Source organism: Salvelinus alpinus, chromosome 25 (assembly GCF_045679555.1).
Source record: "Salvelinus alpinus chromosome 25, SLU_Salpinus.1, whole genome shotgun sequence".
NCBI lineage: Eukaryota > Metazoa > Chordata > Actinopteri > Salmoniformes > Salmonidae > Salvelinus > Salvelinus alpinus.
Window position 1 is genome coordinate 18,327,031 of NC_092110.1, and position 21,209 is coordinate 18,348,239.

Below are 21,209 nucleotides of genomic sequence, written 5' to 3' on the forward strand. Positions count from 1 at the left end.
CACTTAACTAGCATGGCTACCACAGCATTCTGCAGCAATACACCATCCCACCTGGTTTGCACTTAGTGGGACTATCATTTGTTTTCAACAGGACAATGACCCCAAACACACCTCCAGGCCGTGTAAGGACTATTTGAACAAGAAGGAGAGTGATGGAGTGCTGCATCAGATGACCTGGCCTCCACAATCACCCAACCTCAGCCCAATTGAGATGGTGTGGTATGAGTTGGAGTGCAGAGTGAAGGAAAAGCAGCCAACAAGTGCTCAGCATATGTGGGAACTCCTTCAAGACTGTTGGAAATGCATTCCAAGTGACTACCTCATGAAGATGGTTGAGAGAATGCCAAGAGTGTGCAAAGTTGTCATCAAGTCTACTTTGAGGAATCTAAAACATATTTTGATTTGTTTAACACTGTCACGACTTCCGACGAAGTCGGTCCCTCTCCTTGTTCGGGCGGTGTTCGGCGGTCGACGTCACCAACCTTCTAGCCATCACTGATCCATTTTTCATTTTCCATTGGTTTGGTCTTGTCTTCCATCACACCTGGTTCCAATCACATCAATTACATGTTGTGTATTTAACCCTCTGTTTCCCCTCATGTCCTTGTTGGTGATTGTTTTACCACTTCATCGACGGGGCGATTGTGCGATAGATCTCCTGGTAGACTCTGCACTTCCCAGGAGTCACGTGTATCCCCTCTCACAGGCGGAGACGGAGGCTATGGAAACATATGTCTCCGAATCTCTCGTGCAGGGGTACATTCGGCCCTCCACCTCATCTGCCTCCTCAAGTTTCTTTTTTGTGAAGAAGAAGGATGGAGGTCTGCGCCCGTGTGTTGATTATCGAGGCATCAACCAAATCACTGTGGGGTACAGTTACCCGCTACCTCTCATAGCCAGTGCGATCGAGTCAATGCACGGGGCGCGCTTCTTCACAAAGTTGGATCTCAGAAGCGCTTACAACCTGGTGTGTATCCAGGAGGGGGACGAGTGGAAGACGGCATTTAGTACCACCTCAGGTCACTATGAGTACCTTGTCATGCCGTACGGGTTGATGAATGCTCCATCAGTCTTCCAAGCCTTTGTAGACAAGATTTTCCGGGACCTGCACGGGCAGGGTGTAGTGGTGTATATCGACGACATTCTGATGTACTCCGTTACACGCGTCGAGCATGTGTCCCTGGTGCTTGGTCTACTGTTGGAGCATGACCTGTACGTCAAGGCTGAGAAATGTCTGTTTTTCCAACAGTCCGTCTCCTTTCTAGGGTACCGCATTTCCACTTCAGGGGTGGAGATGGAGAGTGACCGCATTTCAGCCGTGCGTAATTGGCCGACTCCCACCACGGTTAAGGAAGTGCAGCGGTTTCTAGGGTTTGCCAACTACTACCGGAGGTTTAGCCGGGGCTTTGGTCAGGTAGCGGCTCCCATTACCTCACTGCTGAAGGGGGGACCGGTGCGTTTGCAGTGGTCAGCTGAGGTGGACAGGGCTTTTGGTCAGCTGAGGGCTCTGTTTACCTCAGCTCCCGTGCTGGCTCATCCGGATCCCTCTTTGGCGTTCATAGTAGAGGTGGACGCGTCCTAGGCTGGGATAGGAGCCGTGCTCTCTCAGCGCTCGGGTACGCCACCGAAGCTCCGCCCCTGTGCCTTCTTTTCGAAGAAGCTCAGCCCGGCGGAGCGAAACTATGACATGGGGGACCGGGAGTTGTTGGCTGTCGTCACAGAGGAGCGGCCCATGGATCCCACTCCCATACTCCTGGCCTCTTGCCTGGTGGCACCGGTAGTGTGGGAGCTGGACGCGGACATTGAGCAGGCGTTGCGTACAGAGCCTGCTCCCCTTCAGTGTCCGGCTAGGCGTCTGTACGTTCCTTCTGCTGTCCGCGACCGGCTGATCTATTGGGCCCATACGTCACCCTCCTCTGGTCATCCTGGTATCGGTCGGACGGTGCGCTGTCTTAGTGGGAAATACTGCTGGCCCACATTAGTTAAGGACGTGAGGGTTTATGTTTCCTCCTGCTTGGTGTGCGCCCAGTGCAAGGCTCCTAGACACCTGCCCAGAGGTAAGTTACAACCCTTACCCGTTCCACAACGGCCGTGGTCGCACGTGTCGGTGGATTTCCTGACTGATCTTCCTCCTTCACAGGGTAACACCACGATCCTGGTCGTTGTGGATCGTTTTTCTAAGTCCTGTCATGTCCTCCCTTTGCCCGGTCTCCCTATGGCCCTACAGACTGTGGAGGCTCTGTTTACACACGTCTTCCGGCACTACGGGTGCCTGAGGATATAGTGTCTGATCGGGGTCCCCAGTTCACGTCGAGGGTCTGGAGGGCATTCATGGACCGTCTGGGGGTCTCGGTCAGCCATACCTCAGGTTTTCACCCCGAGAGTAACGGGCAGGTGGAGAGAGTTAACCAGGATGTGGGTAGGTTTCTGAGGTCTTATTGCCAGGACCGGTCGGGGGAGTGGGCAGCGTTCGTGCCCTGGGCAGAGATGGCCCAGAACTCACTTCGCCACTCCTCCACTAACCTCTCTCCCTTCCAGTGTGTATTGGGGTATCAGCCGGTTCTGGCTCCTTGGCATCAGAGTCAGACCGAGGCTCCTGCGGTGGACGACTGGTTCCGGCGCGCGGAGGAAACATGGGACGCCGCCCATGTCCACCTTCAGCGCGCCGTGCTGCGCCAGAAAGTTGGCACAAACCGTCACCGCAGTGAGGCCCCGGTGTTCGCACCGGGGGACCGGGTCTGGCTCTCGACCCGAAACCTGCCCCTCCTCCTGCCCTTCCATACGGAAGCTGGGTCCGCGGTTTGTAGGGCCATTTAAAGTCCTGAGGAGAGTGAACGAGGTATGTTACAGGTTACAGCTTCCCCCCGATTACCGCATTAACCCCTCGTTCCATGTGTCTCTCCTCAGGCCGGTGGTGGCTGGCCCGCTCCAGGAGTCTGAGGTGCGGGAGGTTCCTCCGCCCCCTCTGGACATCGAAGGGGCCCCGGCGTACTCCGTTCGTTCCATACTGGATTTGAGACGTCGGGCGAGGGGCCTTCAGTACCTCGTGGACTGGGAGGGGTATGGTCCGGAGGAGAGATGCTGGGTTCCGGTGGAGGACTTGTTGGCTCCTTCAATGCTGTGAGAGTTCCACCGTCTCCATCCGGATCGCCCTGCGCGTCGCCCTCCGGGTCGTCCCCGAGGTCGGTTTCGACACGCTGCTGGAGCCGCGCGTCGGGGGGGGGGGGGGGGGGTACTGTCATGAAGTAGGTCCCTCTCCTTGTTCGGGCGGTGTTCGGCGATCGACGTCACCGATCTTCTAGCCATCACGGATCCATTTTTCATTTTCCATTGGTTTGGTCTTGTCTTCCATCACACCTGGTTCCAATCCCATCAATTACATGTTGTGTATATAATCCTCTGTTTTCCCTCATGTCCTTGTCGGTGATTGTTTGTTGTATGTATTGGTGCAGGTTATGTTCTGGTGTGCGACGGGTTTTGCACCCTCTTATTTTATTTTGTATATGTTGGTTTCCGGAGTTTTTTAATTTTTATTAAACTGCTCCGTTTATACCAAGTTCACTCTCCTGCGCCTGACTTCCCTGCCACCAGCACGCACTTATTACAAACACTTTTTTGGTTACTACATGACTCCATATGTTTTATTTCATAGTTTTGAGGTCTTCACTATTATTATACAAAATAGAAAATAGTAAAAATAAAGAAAAACCCTTGAATGAGTAGGTGTGTCCAAATTTTTGACTGGTAATGTAAATATGTATATACAGTACATTCGGAAAGGGTAGGGACCCCTTGACTTTTTCCACATTTTGTTACGTTACAGCCTTATTCTAAAATTGATTAAATTATATATTTTTCTTATTCAATCTGCACACAATACCCCATAATGACAAAGTGAAAACAGGTTTTTAGATATTTTTGCAAATGTATATCATTTAAAAGAAAATGTATACCTTATTTATATAAGTATTCAGACCCTTTGCTATGAGACATGAAATTGGGCTCAGGTGCATGCTGTTTCCATTGATCATCCTTGATTGGAGTCCACCTGTGGTAAATTCAATTCATTGGGCATGATTTGGAAAGGCAAACACCTGTCTATATAAGGTCCCATAGTTAACAGTACGTCAGAGCAAAAACCAAGCCATGAAGTCAAACGAAATGTCCGTAGAGCTCCGAGACAGGATTATGTCGAGGCACAGATCTGGGGAAGGGTACCAAAACATTTCTGCAGCATTGAAGGTCCCCAAGAACACAGTGGCCTCCACCATTCTTAAATGGAAGACGTTTGGAACCACCAAGACTCTTCCTAGAGCTGGCCGCCCGGCCTAACTTAGCAATCAGGGTAGAGGTGCCTTGGTCAGGGAGATGACCAAGAACCCAATGGTCACTCTGAAAGAGCTCCAGAGTTTCACTGTGGAAATGGGAGAATCTTCCAGAAGGACAGCAATCTCTGCAGCACTCCAACAATCAGGCCCTTTATGGTAGAGTGGCCAGACGGAAGTCACTCCTCAGTAAAAGGCACATGACAGCCCTCTTGGAGTTTGCCAAAAGACACTAAAAGAACTCTCAGACCATGAGAAACAAGATTCTCTGGTCTGATGAAATCAAGATTGAACTCTTTGGCCTGAATGCCAAGAGCCACGTCTTGTAGGAAACTGGCACAATCCCTATGGTGAAGCATGGTGGTGGCAGCATCATGCTGTGGAGATGTTTTTCAGTGGCAGGGACTGGGAGACTAGTCAGGATCGAGGGAATGATGAACGGAGCAAAGTGCAGAGAGATCCTTGATGAAAACCTGCTCCAGAGCACTCAGGACCTCAGACTGGGGCGAAGGTTCACCTTCCAACAGGACAACGACCCTAAGCACACAGCCAAGACAATGCAGGAGTGGCTTCAGGACAAGTCTCTGAATGTCGTTGGGTGGCCCAGCCAGAGCCCGGACTTGAACCCAATGGAACATCTCTGGAGAGACCTGAAAATAGCTGGCAGAGCTTGAGAGGATCTGCAGAGGAGAATGAGAGAAACTCCCCAAATACAGGTGTGCCAAGCTTGTAGCGTCATACCCAAGAAGACTCGAAGGTGTAATCGCTGCCAAAGGTGCTTCAACAAAGTATTGAGTAAAGGCTCTTAATATTAATGTAAATGTGATATTTATGTTGTTTACTTTTAATACATTTGCACAAAAAAAGTATTCTGTTTTTGCTTTGTCATTATGGGGTATTGTTTGTAGATTGATGAGAAAAAAAATCCATTTAATACATTTTAGACTAAGGCTGTAACGTGACATGTGGAAAAAGTCAAGGGGTTTGAATACTTTCTGAATGCACTGTACACAGACGTATTTGAGTTTGAGGTGTTATCACGTGTCATGGCACCAGCATTGAAGAAATAGGGTGTGGTATGCACTTTTTAGTACCCCTACAATCATATATCACTGCTACTATTGTACTGTATATTCCTTCTGGATCCTGTAACTGTCTGTTGTCACCCTATAGATGTGCATCGATCCCACCCTCTCCGTTGCCCTGGGAGAGAAGCCCCCTCCTCTGTACATCTGTGAAGAGTGCAGCCAAAGGATATCAGGGTCTGTTGTTGTAAAACCTTACTCTCCACCAAGATGCCATTCCAAACATACGTCACCTGCTGTCTGCTTCATTATTTCGGTCTTTATCCTGAGGGAGAGGCATCACCATGGTTGCATAATTCCATTGAGCAGATAATGAGATTGCCATCAGTAAACAACTTGTTCTCATTTCCTCTGTCTTATGGCATACTGTATACAATTTCTATGTCTAGCTCTTTAGAATACAATGTCTCTTCTTGGATCCTCACTAAAGACTCACAATATATCATGAAGCAGTAATGCAGACTACTGTATATGTTTGTGTATCTGCTAGAAGTGTATTTACATCTCTGAGGTAGTCTCAGCTAACTATAATTTGATTTATATATTTGTGTGACCTTTACAGAGATCATGCAGAATGGCTTGTTGATGTGCTCTTGCCCCAAGGTGAGTGGTATCATATATATTTTTATCTCTCTCTCTCTCTCTCTCTCTCTCTCTCTCTCTCTCTCTCTCTCTCTCTCTCTCTCTCTCTCTCTCTCTCTCTCTCTCTCTCTCTCTCTCTCTCTCTCTCTCTCTCTCTCTCTCTCTCTCTCTCTCTCTCTCTCTCTCTCTCTCTCTCTCTCTCTCTCTCTCTCTCTCTCTCTCTCTCTCTCTCTCTCTCTCTCTCTCTCTCTCTCTCTCTCTCTCTCTCTCTCTCTCTCTCTCTCTCTCTCTCTCTCTCTCTCTCTCTCTCTCTCTCTCTCTCTCTCTCTCTCTCTCTCTCTCTCTCTCTCTCTCTCATCAAAGGGGGTTGTAGTTATGACTGTAGGGAGGGAGGTGGAAGTTAGGCTGAGTGCCCACATGAAAGAAATTACAATAGAATACTACAGTAATTATTATAGAATTCTATAGTAAACTGTAGAATACTATACTACACGCTGTAGTATCCCTCAATCATGTGTAGTACTTACTATAGAATGTTGTAGTATACTGTAGAATACTATAGTAATAACTACAGTATTATCCCAAAAAATGTTAGCAAAAACACTATAGTTTTTTAACTATAGTAAATACTACAGTATTTAGTTTGCATATACCCTGCCCACTCCCCTCTCCCATATCCCAGTTTGTGCCACCCATAAGTGAGAAACCTACCAAATACCTGCCAAATATAGACCAAATATTGTGTTCCCTACAGGTTACAGAAAAGAGCAGAAGCACTGAACTACCTGTTCAGAATGACTTACCTTCAGGTTATGTGCTCTTTTAGTATTTCTCCAGTAGGTTTTCTCAAGGACAAAGCCTCCGATTCCATGTCAAATAATAAAACAAAAGCGCTATAGTAAATACTACAGTAAGGTCTGCAAAAACACTACAGTAAATACTACAGTATACTACAGTCCACAAAAACACTACAGTAAATACTACAGTATACTACAGTCCACAAAAAACACAAAGTAATTATAGTATATACTACAGTTTTCTTTTACTACAGTATTTATACTATAGTTAGTCCAGTATTTCTACCATGGTATACTACAGTATTTTTATGTGGGTGAACCCAATGTCTGTCTGTATGTTATGTTGAATATCTCTGTGGCCTCGTCTTTACAGCTGAGATATCTGCTATTTGTCAAAAGAAGGTAAGGCCTGAATGTTGGTGCATTCATATGTGTTTGTGTTTGCTTGTGTTTGTATTTGTTTGTGCTCTCATCAGTTTATGCTGAATTCATAGTAGTATATTTGATGGCTAAAAATACATGGCTAAAAATGAGTACCCCTTTTATCTACATATTAGACCAACAAGTGAAGTAGAGTTAAATAAAGGTGAAATAATAAAATAAAAAAATTAAATGAAAGAGTGGTGGATTGGAATGGTTTGCTAGTTTGTTTGCATTTTTGGATGGCTTTGCTTACCTAATCATGGACAGTGGCTGTGCCGCCCTTGCTATGTCATTGCTTGTTAATGTGTTGGTTAATGCATTGTAACGATGTTCGTCTGAGGAAGAAGGAGAGGACCAAGGTGCAGCGTGGTACGTGAACAAACGAAACAGTCCTGTCTGGTACAGAGACAGAAAACAACTACCCACAAAACCAACATGGAAAATGGCAACCTAAATAGGCTCCCCAATCAGAGACAACGAGAAACAGCTGTCTCTGATTGGGAACCAACTCAGGCCACCATAAACCTAAAAACCCCTAGACCATACAAAATCCGCATAGATAAACAAAAACCCTAGACAAGCCAAAACCCCTAGACAATACAAAAACTAAACAAACCACCCTTGTCACACCCTGACCTAACCAAAAAACAAAGAAAACAAATATAACTAAAGTCAGGGCGTGACAGTACCCCCCCCCCCCCCCCCAAAGGTGCAGACTCGCAAAACCTAAAGATATGGGGACCCTCGCCGCCAACTCCGGACTGGGGACCCTTGCAGCGGGCCCCGTACAGGAGGGCGACCCTGGCGGCTCCGGACAGGAGGGCGACCCTGGCGGCTCCGGACAGGAGGGCGACCCTGGCGGCTCCGGACAGGAGGCAGACCCTGGCGGCTCCGGACAGGAGGCAGACCCTGGCGGCTCCGGACAGGAGGCAGACCCTGGCGGCTCCGGACAGGAGGCAGACCCTGGCGGCTCCGGACAGGAGGCAGACCCTGGCGGCTCCGGACAGGAGGCAGACTCTGGCAGCTCCGGACAGGAGGCAGACTCTGGCAGCTCCGGACAGGAGGCAGACTCTGAAGGCTTCGTGCCATGTCTCACCCCTGGAGGCTTCTTGCCATGGATCACCACTGGAGGCTTCTTGCCATGGATCATCACTGGAGGCTTCGTGCCATGGATCACCACTGGAGGCTTCGTGCCATGGATCACCACTGGAGGCTTCGTGCCATGGATCACCACTGGAGGCTTCGTGCCATGGATCACCACTGGAGGCTTCGTGCCATGGATCATCACTGGAGGCTTCGTGCCATGGATCACCACTGGAGGCTTCGTGCCATGGATCACCACTGGAGGCTTCGTGCCATGGATCACCACTGGAGGCTTCGTGCCATGGATCACCACTGGAGGCTTCTTGCCATGGATCATCACTGGAGGCTTCTTGCCATGGATCATCACTGGAGGCTTCGTGCCATGGATCATCACTGGAGGCTTCTTGCCATGGATCATCACTGGAGGCTTCGTGCCATGGATCACCACTGGAGGCTTCTTGCCATGGATCATCACTGGAAGCTTCGTGCCATGGATCACCACTGGAGGCTTCGTGCCATGGATCATCACTGGAGGCTTCGTGCCATGGATCACCACTAGAGGCTTCGTGCCATGGATCACCACTAGAGGCTTCTTGCCATGGATCATCACTGGAGGCTTCTTGCCATGGATCATCACTGGAGTGGAGAGACACACAGGAGGCTCTGGGAGAAGGCACAGGACTCACCAGGCTGGGGAGACATGCAGGAGGGTTAGGGCTTAGCACAGGCACAGGACTCACCAGGCTCACATGCAGGAGGCCTCTTCCTTGGCCGAGGCACCGGATACACTGGGCCGCGGAGGCGCACTGGCGGTCTCGAGCGCAGAGCTAGCACAACTCGTCCTGGTGTGCCCCCCCCCAAAAAAACTATTCTGGGGCTGCCTCTCGTGCACGCCTCCTCGAGCCAACTCCTCGTAGTGCCGCCGCTCCGCCTTGGCTGCCTCCAACTCCTCTTTAGGATGGGGATACTCTCCCGTCTGTGCCCAGGGTCCCTTGCCGTCCAGGATTTCCTCCCATGTCCAGGAGTCCATTACACCACGCTGCTTGGTCCTTTGGTGGTGGGTAGTTCTGTAATGATGTTCGTCTGAGGAAGAAGGAGAGGACCAAGGTGCAGCGTGATACGTGTTTATGATTTTTAATAACAAAAATAAAAAAACGGAACAAACGAAACAGTCCTGTCTGGTACAGACACAGAGACAGAAAACAACTACAAACAAAACCAACATGGAAAATGGCAACCTAAATAGGCATCCCAATCAGAGACAACGAGAAACAGCTGTCTCTGATTGGGAACCAACTCAGGCCACCATAAACCTAAAAACAGCTCTCTGGTCTTGGCCATTGTGGAGAGGTTGGAGTCTGTTTGATTGAGTGTGTGGACAGGTGTCTTTTCTACAGGTAACGAGTTCAAACAGGTGCAGTTAATACAGGTAATGAGTGGAGAACAGGAGGGCTTCTTAAAGAAAAACTAACAGGTCTGTGAGAGCCGGAATTCTTACTGGTTGGTAGGTGATCAAATACTTATGTCATGCAATAAAATGCAAATTAATTACTTAAAAATCATACAATGTGATTTTCTGGATTTTTGTATTAGATTCCGTCTCTCACAGTTGAAGTGTACCTATGATAAAAATTACAGACCTCTACATGCTTTGTAAGTAGGAAAACCTGCAAAATCGGCAGTGTATCAAATACTTGTTCTCCCCACTGTATATATATCATGCCAACATCCATCCAGTCCATCCAGTGTTTATTTACCAATGACTAGTAAAAGTGCTTGATTTGATTTGAGTAGAGAGGTAACCACTTGTGCCATTCAAGTGCTGTAGAAAGAAACACTATACTATCCTGCTACAGGCTACAGGGACCTAAAGTGGAACACTCCCTTCATTACTTGTCCGATGGACGGCTCAGTCTTAATGGAACTGGCAGGGCATGATGTTTGTTCCGGAGCACAGTCCCAAGGGCATAAAAGTTCCCCCTTGTTTCCCACGGAGACTGACACACAATTCACAATTCTCAGGTAGTGTATCAAGCTGAGCAGCCGGCCAACAACTGTCCTCCATCCCAGTTCACCCAGCAGCAGTTTTAATCCTCACACAGCCTTTTCAATAGGCTTTGTCCCACCGCAGAAAGCTCTTTAAACTCTTACCTGGACCCACGCCAGCTCTCTCATTACCAGCATATTGTTGTTCTATCTGAGAGGTGTTTGCTAGTTACAGCTAGACTAGGGGTTGCCTTCACAGTGTTCTGTAGTTACAGTATCAAACACTCATATACTGTGTATAGTCCATTAACCAAGTTTTCAGCATAATGTGTAGCTGTGGTTTTTCGTTGAAAGAATTGTCCGTTTTATGTTTTTGTGAAGAACAGAGAGGGGGAGGGAGGAAGAAAACAGAGAAGGGGAGGGAGGAAGAAAACAGAGAAGGGGAGGGAGGAAGAAAACAGAGAAGGGGAGGGAGGAAGAAAACAGAGAAGGGGAGGGAGGAAGAAAACAGAGAAGGGGAGGGAGGAAGAAAACAGAGAAGGGGAGGGAGGAAGAAAACAGAGAAGGGGAGGGAGGAAGAAAACAGAGAAGGGGAGGGAGGAAGAAAACAGAGAAGGGGAGGGAGGAAGAAAACAGAGAAGGGGAGGGAGGAAGAAAACAGAGAAGGGGAGGGAGGAAGAAAACAGAGAAGGGGAGGGAGGAAGAAAACAGAGAAGGGGAGGGAGGAAGAAAACAGAGAAGGGGAGGGAGGAAGAAAACAGAGAAGGGGAGGGAGGAAGAAAACAGAGAAGGGGAGGGAGGAAGAAAACAGAGAAGGGGAGGGAGGAAGAAAACAGAGAAGGGGAGGGAGGAAGAAAACAGAGAAGGGGAGGGAGGAAGAAAACAGAGAAGGGGAGGGAGGAAGAAAACAGAGAAGGGGAGGGAGGAAGAAAACAGAGAAGGGGAGGGAGGAAGAAAACAGAGAAGGGGAGGGAGGAAGAAAACAGAGAAGGGGAGGGAGGAAGAAAACAGAGAAGGGGAGGGAGGAAGAAAACAGAGAAGGGGAGGGAGGAAGAAAACAGAGAAGGGGAGGGAGGAAGAAAACAGAGAAGGGGAGGGAGGAAGAAAACAGAGAAGGGGAGGGAGGAAGAAAACAGAGAAGGGGAGGGAGGAAGAAAACAGAGAAGGGGAGGGAGGAAGAAAACAGAGAAGGGGAGGGAGGAAGAAAACAGAGAAGGGGAGGGAGGAAGAAAACAGAGAAGGGGAGGGAGGAAGAAAACAGAGAAGGGGAGGGAGGAAGAAAACAGAGAAGGGGAGGGAGGAAGAAAACAGAGAAGGGGAGGGAGGAAGAAAACAGAGAAGGGGAGGGAGGAAGAAAACAGAGAAGGGGAGGGAGGAAGAAAACAGAGAAGGGGAGGGAGGAAGAAAACAGAGAAGGGGAGGGAGGAAGAAAACAGAGAAGGGGAGGGAGGAAGAAAACAGAGAAGGGGAGGGAGGAAGAAAACAGAGAAGGGGAGGGAGGAAGAAAACAGAGAAGGGGAGGGAGGAAGAAAACAGAGAAGGGGAGGGAGGAAGAAAACAGAGAAGGGGAGGGAGGAAGAAAACAGAGAAGGGGAGGGAGGAAGAAAACAGAGAAGGGGAGGGAGGAAGAAAACAGAGAAGGGGAGGGAGGAAGAAAACAGAGAAGGGGAGGGAGGAAGAAAACAGAGAAGGGGAGGGAGGAAGAAAACAGAGAAGGGGAGGGAGGAAGAAAACAGAGAAGGGGAGGGAGGAAGAAAACAGAGAAGGGGAGGGAGGAAGAAAACAGAGAAGGGGAGGGAGGAAGAAAACAGAGAAGGGGAGGGAGGAAGAAAACAGAGAAGGGGAGGGAGGAAGAAAACAGAGAAGGGGAGGGAGGAAGAAAACAGAGAAGGGGAGGGAGGAAGAAAACAGAGAAGGGGAGGGAGGAAGAAAACAGAGAGGGGGAAGATCTGTTGATTTGATAGGTGGTAATGCATCTCTGTAATGGCCAAAGCTTTTAGTGGCTGATCAGATTAAGCCAGTCCACAATGAGACACCATAGGGACATGTGCAGTACCTATCTAAGAATGTTGCTATCTGTCCCATGGCAGCGTACACATTAGTATACACACACAAATATACTCAAAAGTGAAAGAACACCACTCGTTCATTTAATTTGGGATGTCTAAACATCAGTGTATTTATTGAGGCATATGAGCATTTTATCTTATTTCACTTAAAGGGAAATTTCACAATTGTTCAACTTCATATTCATCATCTCCAGCACCACCACAACATCAACATATGTGAAAATGGGGCGTTTCTATGTTTTGTAGTAAAACATATACACTGAGTATACAAAACATTAAGACCGCCCTGCTCTTTCCATGACAGACTGACCAGTTGAATTCAGGTGAAAGCTATTATCCCTTATTGATGTCTCTTGTTAAATCCACTTCAATCAGTGTAGGGGAAGGGGAGGAGACAGGTTAAAGAAGGATTTTTAAGCCTTGAGACAATTTACATGGATTTTGTACATGTGCCATTCAGAGGGTGAATAGGCAAGACAAAAGATTGAAGTGCTGTTGATCGGGGCATGGTAGTAGGTGCCAGGTGCACCGGTTTGTGTCAGGAACTGCAACACTACTGGGTTTATCACACTCAACAGTTTCCCGTGTGTATCAAGAATGGTCCACTACCCAAAGGACATCCAGCCAACTTGACACAACTGTGGGAAGCATTGGAATCAACATGGGCCAGCATCCCTGTGGAACGCTTTCGACACCTTGTAGAGTCCATGCCACAACGCATTGAGGCTGTTCTGAGGGCAAAGGTGGTATATTCAGTGTAAGTGTTTCCAATGACATCATCAGTGTGCATTGTGGGATTTTAACCAATTTTGAGAAGGTATTTCCTACTAATTGTCTACTAATTGGTTGATGATGTCATTGTAAACACTTATCTTCCTCTATCTTTTTTACTACAAAACATAAAAACACGCAATTTTCTTATATGTTGCAGTTGAGCTGGAGAAGTTGAAAATGTTAGAAATTTCCCTTTAAATGATGCAACCAGTTTAGATTTCTGTAACCAAAATAATTAACATTTTTATATTTTTATAACATTTTTATATTAAAATGATACGAGGAGTTGTCCTCTCATTGTCCCCTCTCTGTCTTGTAGAACTGTAGCTCTCATGTCAGGAGGGCGGTTGTCACCTGCTTCTCAGCTGGCTGCTGTGGGCGCCATGGCAACCGGCCCGTCCGCTACTGCAAGCGTTGCCATGTCAACCACCACAGCAGCGAGACGGGGGCTGCGGCGGAGACCCATCTCTACCAAACCTCTCCCCCTCCCATCAACACCCGCGAGTGTGGGGCAGAGGAGTTGGTGTGCACTGTGGAGGCTGTTATCAGGTGAACATCACAGCATCACAGACCACAGGCAAACAACCGTATGCTTCACAATTGCACTGAATTCAACCAGTTATCTATCTCTCTATCACTATCCATCTATCTATCTCCCTCTGTCTTTCTGTCTGTCTCATTCTTGATTCCCCCTCTCTCCATCCATCTATCAACATCAGCCTACTGAAGGAGGCAGAGATCCATGCGGAGCTGCGTGAGTTTGAGCTGAACAGGCGTCGTCAGATGGGCCTGTCTGCCTCCCACCACTCCCTTGACAACATCGACTTCGACAACAAAGAGGACGACCAGCACGACCAGAGGCTCCTCAGTCAGTTTGGCATCTGGTTCCTGGTGCGTGGCTCGCTGGTCTATCACTCACTATCGCAGTAGTGAGATTAGGATGTTGACACACCTGTCTGGGCTCTTATTACCAGCCCGGGCTGTACTCTCTTCATAGTGCAACATTATAATGCTTTAACCGTATCTCTCTCCAATCTTGGAAGCCCCTGACTGACCATGATACCCTGCATCCTTGCCCCATCCCTGTAGGTGAGCCTGTGCACCCCCAGTGAGAACACGCCCACAGAGAGCCTGGCGCGGCTGGTGAGCATGGTGTTCCAGTGGTTCCACTCCACAGCCTACATGATGGACGACGAGGTGGGCTCCCTGGTGGAGAAGCTCAAGCCCCAGTTTGTCACCAAGTGGCTGAAGACCGTGTGTGACGTGCGCTTCGACGTCATGGTGATGTGCCTGCTGCCCAAGCCTGTGGAGTTTGCCAGAGTGAGGAGGAGCGGGGGAGGGGTGGAGAGGGGTAGAGGTGTTGGAGGGTTAAGGTGGTTGAGCTTCAGGGGGTGTTCGTGAGGGGTTGTAGGGTGTAATGGTGGGTGTAGGGTAGTATGAGGTTAGGACTGTTTTTCTAGGGGCAATGCACACTGTAGGGACAACAAGTGATGGTTGTGTTTCTTGGTGAATACCCTCCATGGTTATACCTGACCTTGTGTAAGTGTCTATGCACCCATATCCCCAGGTGGGGGGTTACTGGGATAAGTCTTGCAACACGGTGACCCAGCTGAAAGAGGGGCTGAACAGGATCCTGAGCCTGATCCCATACAACGTGATCAGCCAGCCGCTGTGGGAGTGCTTCATGCCAGAGTGGCTGGAGGCCATCCGCACTGAGGTGCCTGACCAGCAGCTCAAGGAGTTCAGAGAGGTGCTCAGGTACTGTATACTGAACTTCCTCCAAGTCGCCCAGGTCACTGTACTACCTCCTCTACGTCAATGGGTTCCTATGGTTACTGTTGACGCAGAAATCATTTTCTCTCTTATGAGAAAATGTGAATGTTATGTGAAATGTAATGTGACTATGTGAAACACACAGTCATGGGTAGACAGTGAAAACAGACTTGTTTAGTTTCCATTGTTACACCTGAGAGAGACGCTATACTAAGCCTCAGCTCTAAAAGCATTTCCCCACCTCTCCCCTCTGTTCTCCCTGCAGCAAGATGTTTGACATTGAGCTGTGCCCTCTGCCCTTCTCCATGGAGGAGATGTTTGGGTTCATTAGCTGCAGGTTCTCAGGCTACCCAGCATCTGTGCAGGAGCAGGCTCTGCTCTGGCTGCATGTGAGTATAAGGCCTGTGGCGTTTTACGAGTGTCCATTTCATATTGAGTGGTTGATTTCATGTGTGAAATGAACAGGTTGTCATGATGTGTGAGTGCCTGGGCAGGGGCTTTACTGAATATCGAACTGGGTCACACGGCTAGCATGAGACCAGAGTTCTGAGAGGGAGAGGAGGGATTTTGCTTTTGATTCCATATGCACTCACAGCCTGCTGTCCTATTTGTACATGGATGGATTTTCACGTTTTCTGTCGTGACTGTGATTACAGACACCAAAGTAATTCAATCTGACTATATAGGTCACACTCAAAGCAGCACTACAGGAGTATGTGTACTACATTCTAGTGTCTTGTCTTTTGCCTCTCTTAACATCTCTGTTTGTTTGTGTTTCATATGTGCGTGTGTAAACCTGTTTTTGTCATTAATGTGTCTTGTGGGTGCGTATGAGTTTGGTCTGCATCTTTATGTGTTTGTGTATCTGTTGGTGTGTTTGTTTGTGTGTGTCTGGATGGACCCAGGTGTTGTCAGAGCTGGACATTGTGGTGCCACTGCAGCTGTTGGTCGGGATGTTCTCTGATGGGGTGAACTCTGTGAAGGAACTGGCCAATCAGAGGAAGGCTCACATATCAAATCTAACTGGGGAAAATACTGAGGCTCGGAGGGTGAGATGTCATACTATGTCATCAACTCCCATGCAAAACAACCTCAATGCCAAAGAAAAAGCTCTTATCGCTCATATATTTCCTTTCTATCAATGAACAGTAACAGAAGAACAAATGAGCTCAGGACAGATACAGTTCACATCCACAATAGGAAAATTCTTGTTATCTAGCTACCCTCTATTGTCAACCATCCACGGCCCGTGCGTTGTCATGGTAACTGCTGAAGTCTAAATATAGTCCTGTTTAAGGGGCTTAATTGAGTTTTGCCATCGTTCAGATTTATCATTGAAAGGTAAAGCCTTCGGCTCATCTATCCACAGGATATTTGTAGTATATTTCTACACCTGAATACACCTTGATAAGTTGGAGGGTAATTCTAAGGATAGTACAAATATGAAACAATGACACGTGTGTGTGTGTGGGTGGGTGCGTGCGTGATGTCCCTAGGAAAGTGTGGTTTCAGATCCAGGCCGTCTTGGGCAGCACAACACCCTGAGCCCGTTCCCCAGTCCGTTCCGGAGCCCATTCCGGAGCCCCCTGCACTGCAGTCCCTTTAAGAACCTAGGCCATGCTACAGGACACTGTGCCCTGGACCTGGACTGTGACGATGATGATATGAACCTGAGCTGCTTCATCCTCATGTTTGACCTCATCCTCAAACAGGTGGCCATGTCTTTGAGCATGAATGTGCATTTTGTTTGTGTGGTGAATGGGTGTGTTTGTTTGTGAGCAAGGAAGTGTGCGCTGTATATTAATGTATTATTTTGAAGCTCGGCAGGCACATTCCAGACATGGGTTCAGTTATACAGTACTGTTTGTTGCATTTTACAATGCCTCGTTGAATACGTCACAGTCCCCAAGTTGAATTCCGTCCCACTTTCTATTGGGTTCTCCTGTTCAACCTGTTGTGTTGGTTCCTTGTCAAGATGGAGCTCCAGGATGACGGTGTGATGCTGGTTCTGGAAAGCAGCCTGGGGAAAGACATCGTGGGCATCATCAACAATGTCTTCCAGGCCCCGTGGGGTGGCTCCCACACCTGTCAGAAGGATGAGAAGGCCCTGGAGTGTAGCCTGTGCCAGTCTAGCATCTTATGCTACCAGCTGGGCTGTGAGCTCCTGGAGAGACTCACCCCCAGGGAGGAGATACATCTGGTGGTGAGACACACATGCACACACACTCCTGTAAAAACAACATGAAGGATGTCCTGAAGTGTTCCAATTGTTTTTCAGTGGTTGGTAATTCTTACTGCATTTGGTTGTCAATAGACATGATTGTGTCTTCCCTATAGGAGCCAACAGATGGCATGGAGGACACATTGCTGTTGCCTCAAGTGTTTGGACCTGAAAAAGGGACAAAGGGAGGAACAGAGGAAGGGGACCACCCTACCAGCACACACACTGACAACCCTACCAATCAAAGTGACTCTCCTGACAACCCATGTATGTATCCATGGTGACCTCAGGCTTGGGTTGGAAGGGTTTTAAAATGAGTACAGAATGTCTCAATGCATTGATATAGATCTGATGAAACACAAGCAGAACAATGCTCAGTTGTGTCGGTGTAAACACCTCATTATAAAAATGTAATCCCAAATGTATCGTTTGACCTGAAGCCAACGAATGTGAAAAATATGAAAGGAACACTTCTCTGTAACAGTTCAGAGGCAGTGTGCAACATGAAAAGGAAACACTGCATAGTTTCTCCTTTGCTAGGTATTTCTGTTTTATATCAAAGCTTTCTGTCCTACAGCAATGAAGAATAATCCTGACAAGAAGTTTTCCTACCAGCAGCTCCCTGTATCTCTCAAGCTAATATACACCATTCTGCAGGTACCTGCTAGTCCACCTGTATCTAGTGTTAAAGCATCTTGTAATGTACAGATATAAGCTGTCTAAATAATAGATGCGTAATCAAAGAAAATAATCCCCTCATTAGAAAAGATTGAGTGAGGAAATGAACTCTACCTTCTGTTCATCAATGTAGGAAATGTCCAAGTTTGAGGAGCCTAATATCCTGTTCAACATGCTGAACTGCCTGAAGATCCTGTGTCTCCACGGAGAGTGTCTGTACCTGGCCCGTAAGGACCACCCCCAGTTCCTGGCCTACATCCAGGAAAAGATGCTTATTCCCAGGTCATCAGTCACCATCACCGCATGGGGCCCCTCCTGCAGTTTCACACATAGCTTGTTGGTTTTCTACAGATATCTTTGCGAGTACTTTCTTTAAACATGACTTGAGCCATGAGATGTAGCAACTGAAATTGTCAATCATCATCTTAATGAAAGTTGTACTGGATCATCAAACATGTGAAGAGCAGCCAGGTGTGTGTGTGTCTAATGTGATACCTGTATGTTCTAGACTGTGGACCATGCTGAAGTCCGAGTTCTGCCAGCTGGCCTCCCTGGCCGTGCCCCAGCTCCTGCATGCCCTCTCCCTCTCCCATGGAGCAGACATCTTCTGGAACCTGGTGGACAGCAATTTCAACAGCAAGGACTGGAAGATACGCTTTGAAGCAGGTGAATGATATAGGAGGCTTCACTGTACGTGTGTGTGTCTGTGTGTGTGTTTACGTACAGTACCAGTCAAAAGTTTGGACACACCTGCTCATTGTCACGATCGTTTGTAGAATTAACGAACTAAGGCGCAGCGTACGTAGAGTTCCACATGTTTATTCAGATGAAACTCACAAAAAACAATAAACAGCAAACGAAACGTGCAGCAAATGCAGTGCTCACAGGCAACTGAAGCTCTGGACTGGGGAGGCGCACTGGAGGCCTGAAGCGTGGGGCCGGCACAGGTGGCACCGGGACTGGTGACACGCACTTCAGGGCGAGTGCGGGGAGCAGGCACAGGACGTACCGGACTGGGGAGGCGCACTGGAGGCCAGATGCGTGAAACTGGTGCAGATGACACCGGACTGGTGTCACGCTCCTCAGCACGCCCGCTCTGCAGCACTCTCATCGCCACCACCTCTCTCCGGAATCTTTTGTCGAGTTGCTCCTTCGACTCCCTGACGGTCTCTGGCTCATTCCTCGGCTCCGCCGACCACCCCGTGTGCCCTCCCCAAAAAACTAATTCAGGCTGTGTTTTGGGCTTACTCTGTGGCCGCGAACCCCTGCGTTGTTGCTGTCCTCCCTTCTCTCCTTGCGTCTCCCACCAGGGAAGGCGATCCTGTCCTGCCAGGATCTCCTCCCAAGTCCAGGATCCCTTCCCATCCAAAATCTCCTCCCAAGTCCATGATACTTTCTCCACCTGGGCATGCTGCTTGGTCCTGTTGTGGTGGGATCTTCTGTCACGATCGTTTGTAGAATTAACAGACCAAGGCGTAGCGTACGTAGAGTTCCACATGTTTATTCAGATGAAACTCACAAAAAACAATAAAGAGCAAACGAAACGTGCAGCAAATGCAGTGCTCACAGGCAACTAAACAAAAATAAGATCCCACAAAAATCAGTGGGGAAATGGCTGCCTAAATATGATCCCCAATCAGAGACAACGACAAACAGCTGCATCTGATTGGGAACCATACCAGGCCAACATAGAAATACTTAACCTAGATAGGAACACCCCCCTAGTCACACCCCGACCTAACCAAAGGAGAGAATAACAAGGCTCTCTATGGTCAGGGCGTGACACTCATTCAAGGGTTTTTCTTAATTTTTACTATTTTCTACATTGTAGAATAATAGCGAAGACATCAAAACTATGAAATAACACATATGGAATCATGTAGTAACCAAAAAAGTGTTAAACAAATCAAAATATGTTTGAGATTTGAGATTCTTCAAAGTAGCCACCCTTTGCCTTGATGACAGCTTTGCACACTCTTGGCATTCTCTCAACCAGCTTCATGAGGTAGTCACCTGGAATACATTTCAATTAACAGGTGTGCCTTAAGTTAATTTGTGGAATTTCTTTCCTTCTTAATGCATTTGAGCCAATCAGTTCTGTTGTGACAAGGTATGGGTGGTATACAGAAGATAGCCCTATTTGGTAAAAGACCAAGTCCATATTATGGCAAGAACAGATCAAATAAGCAAAGAGAAACAACAGTCCATCATTACTTGAAGACATGAAGTTTAGTCAATCCAGAAAATGTCAAGAACTTTGAAATTTTCTTCAAGTACAGTCGCAAAAACCATCAAGAGCTATGATGAAGCTGGCTCTCATGGGGACTGCCACAGGAAAGAAAGACAAAGAGTTACCTCTGCTGCAGATCATACGTTCATTAGAGTTAACTGCACCTCAGATTGCAGCCTAAATAAATGCTTCACAGAGTTCAAGTAACAGACACATCTCAACATCAACTGTTCAGAAGAGACTGCGTGAATCAGGCCTTCATGTTCGAATTGCTGCAAAGAAACCACTACTAAAGGACACCAATAAGAAGAAGAGATTTGCTTGGGCCAAGAAACACAAGCAATGGACATTAGACTGGTGGAAATCTGTCCTTTGGTCTGATGAGTCAAAATTTGAGAATTTTGGTTCCAACCGCCGTGTCTTTGTGAGACGCAGAGTAGGTGAATGGATGATCTCCGCATGTGTGGTTACCAACATGAAGCATGGAGGAGGAGCTGTGATGGTGTGGGGGGTGCTTTGCTGGTGACACTGTCCATGATTTATTTAGAATTCAATGCACACTTAACCAGCATTGTTACCACAGCATTCTACAGCGATATGCCAACCCATCTGGTTGTGCTTAGTGGGACTATCATTTGTTTTCAACAGGACAATGACCCAAAATACACATCCAGGCGGTGTAAGGGCTATTTGACCAAGAAGGAGAGTGATGGAGTTCTGCATCAGATGACCTGGCCTTCACAATCACCCAACCTCAACCCAATTGAGGGTTTAGGATGAGTTGGACCACAGAGTGAAGGAAAAGCAGCCAACAAGTGCTCAGCATATGTGGGAACTGCTTCAAGACTGTTATGTTTCGCTGGTTGATAGAATGCCAAGAGTTTGCAAGGCAAAGAAATATTTTGTTTCACACTTTTTTGGTTACTACATGATTCCATATGTGTTATTTCATAGTTTTGATGTCTTCACTATTATTCTACAATGTAGAAAATAGTAAAAATAAAGAAACTCTTGAATGAGTAGGTGTGTCCAAACTTTTGACTGGTACTGTATATATTTTAAGTTAGATCCAAATGTTTTATTGTGGCATTGTCACAGAGCACCGCAGAGCACCAATTAGTATATAATATAATAATATCAGTATGCTATATTCACATTTATTTAATATAACATACTCTGACCA

General features: G+C 47.5%; 1 protein-coding gene and 1 pseudogene across 8 annotated transcripts in view; both read left to right on the forward strand.

The window, feature by feature from the left end:
- The window catches only part of LOC139553531 (protein unc-79 homolog), a 49,051-nt gene that overhangs the window by 9,172 nt on the left and 18,670 nt on the right, over positions 1–21,209 (forward strand). For 7 of the 8 annotated variants that reach the window (XM_071365959.1, XM_071365960.1, XM_071365961.1 and 4 more), the window contains exons 9-23: positions 5,499–5,587; positions 5,973–6,013; positions 7,163–7,191; positions 13,444–13,673; positions 13,844–14,015; positions 14,214–14,444; positions 14,692–14,882; positions 15,163–15,286; positions 15,803–15,946; positions 16,394–16,609; positions 16,873–17,100; positions 17,235–17,385; positions 17,696–17,775; positions 17,930–18,078; positions 18,305–18,462. In XM_071365959.1, coding sequence (XP_071222060.1) covers positions 5,499–5,587; positions 5,973–6,013; positions 7,163–7,191; positions 13,444–13,673; positions 13,844–14,015; positions 14,214–14,444; positions 14,692–14,882; positions 15,163–15,286; positions 15,803–15,946; positions 16,394–16,609; positions 16,873–17,100; positions 17,235–17,385; positions 17,696–17,775; positions 17,930–18,078; positions 18,305–18,462 — 2,233 coding nt within the window. The remainder of the gene's footprint in view (positions 1–5,498; positions 5,588–5,972; positions 6,014–7,162; positions 7,192–13,443; positions 13,674–13,843; positions 14,016–14,213; positions 14,445–14,691; positions 14,883–15,162; positions 15,287–15,802; positions 15,947–16,393; positions 16,610–16,872; positions 17,101–17,234; positions 17,386–17,695; positions 17,776–17,929; positions 18,079–18,304; positions 18,463–21,209) is intronic. The other variant, XM_071365966.1, reaches the window with a different exon arrangement.
- Positions 6,799–6,855, forward strand: LOC139554067 (U7 small nuclear RNA; annotated as a pseudogene).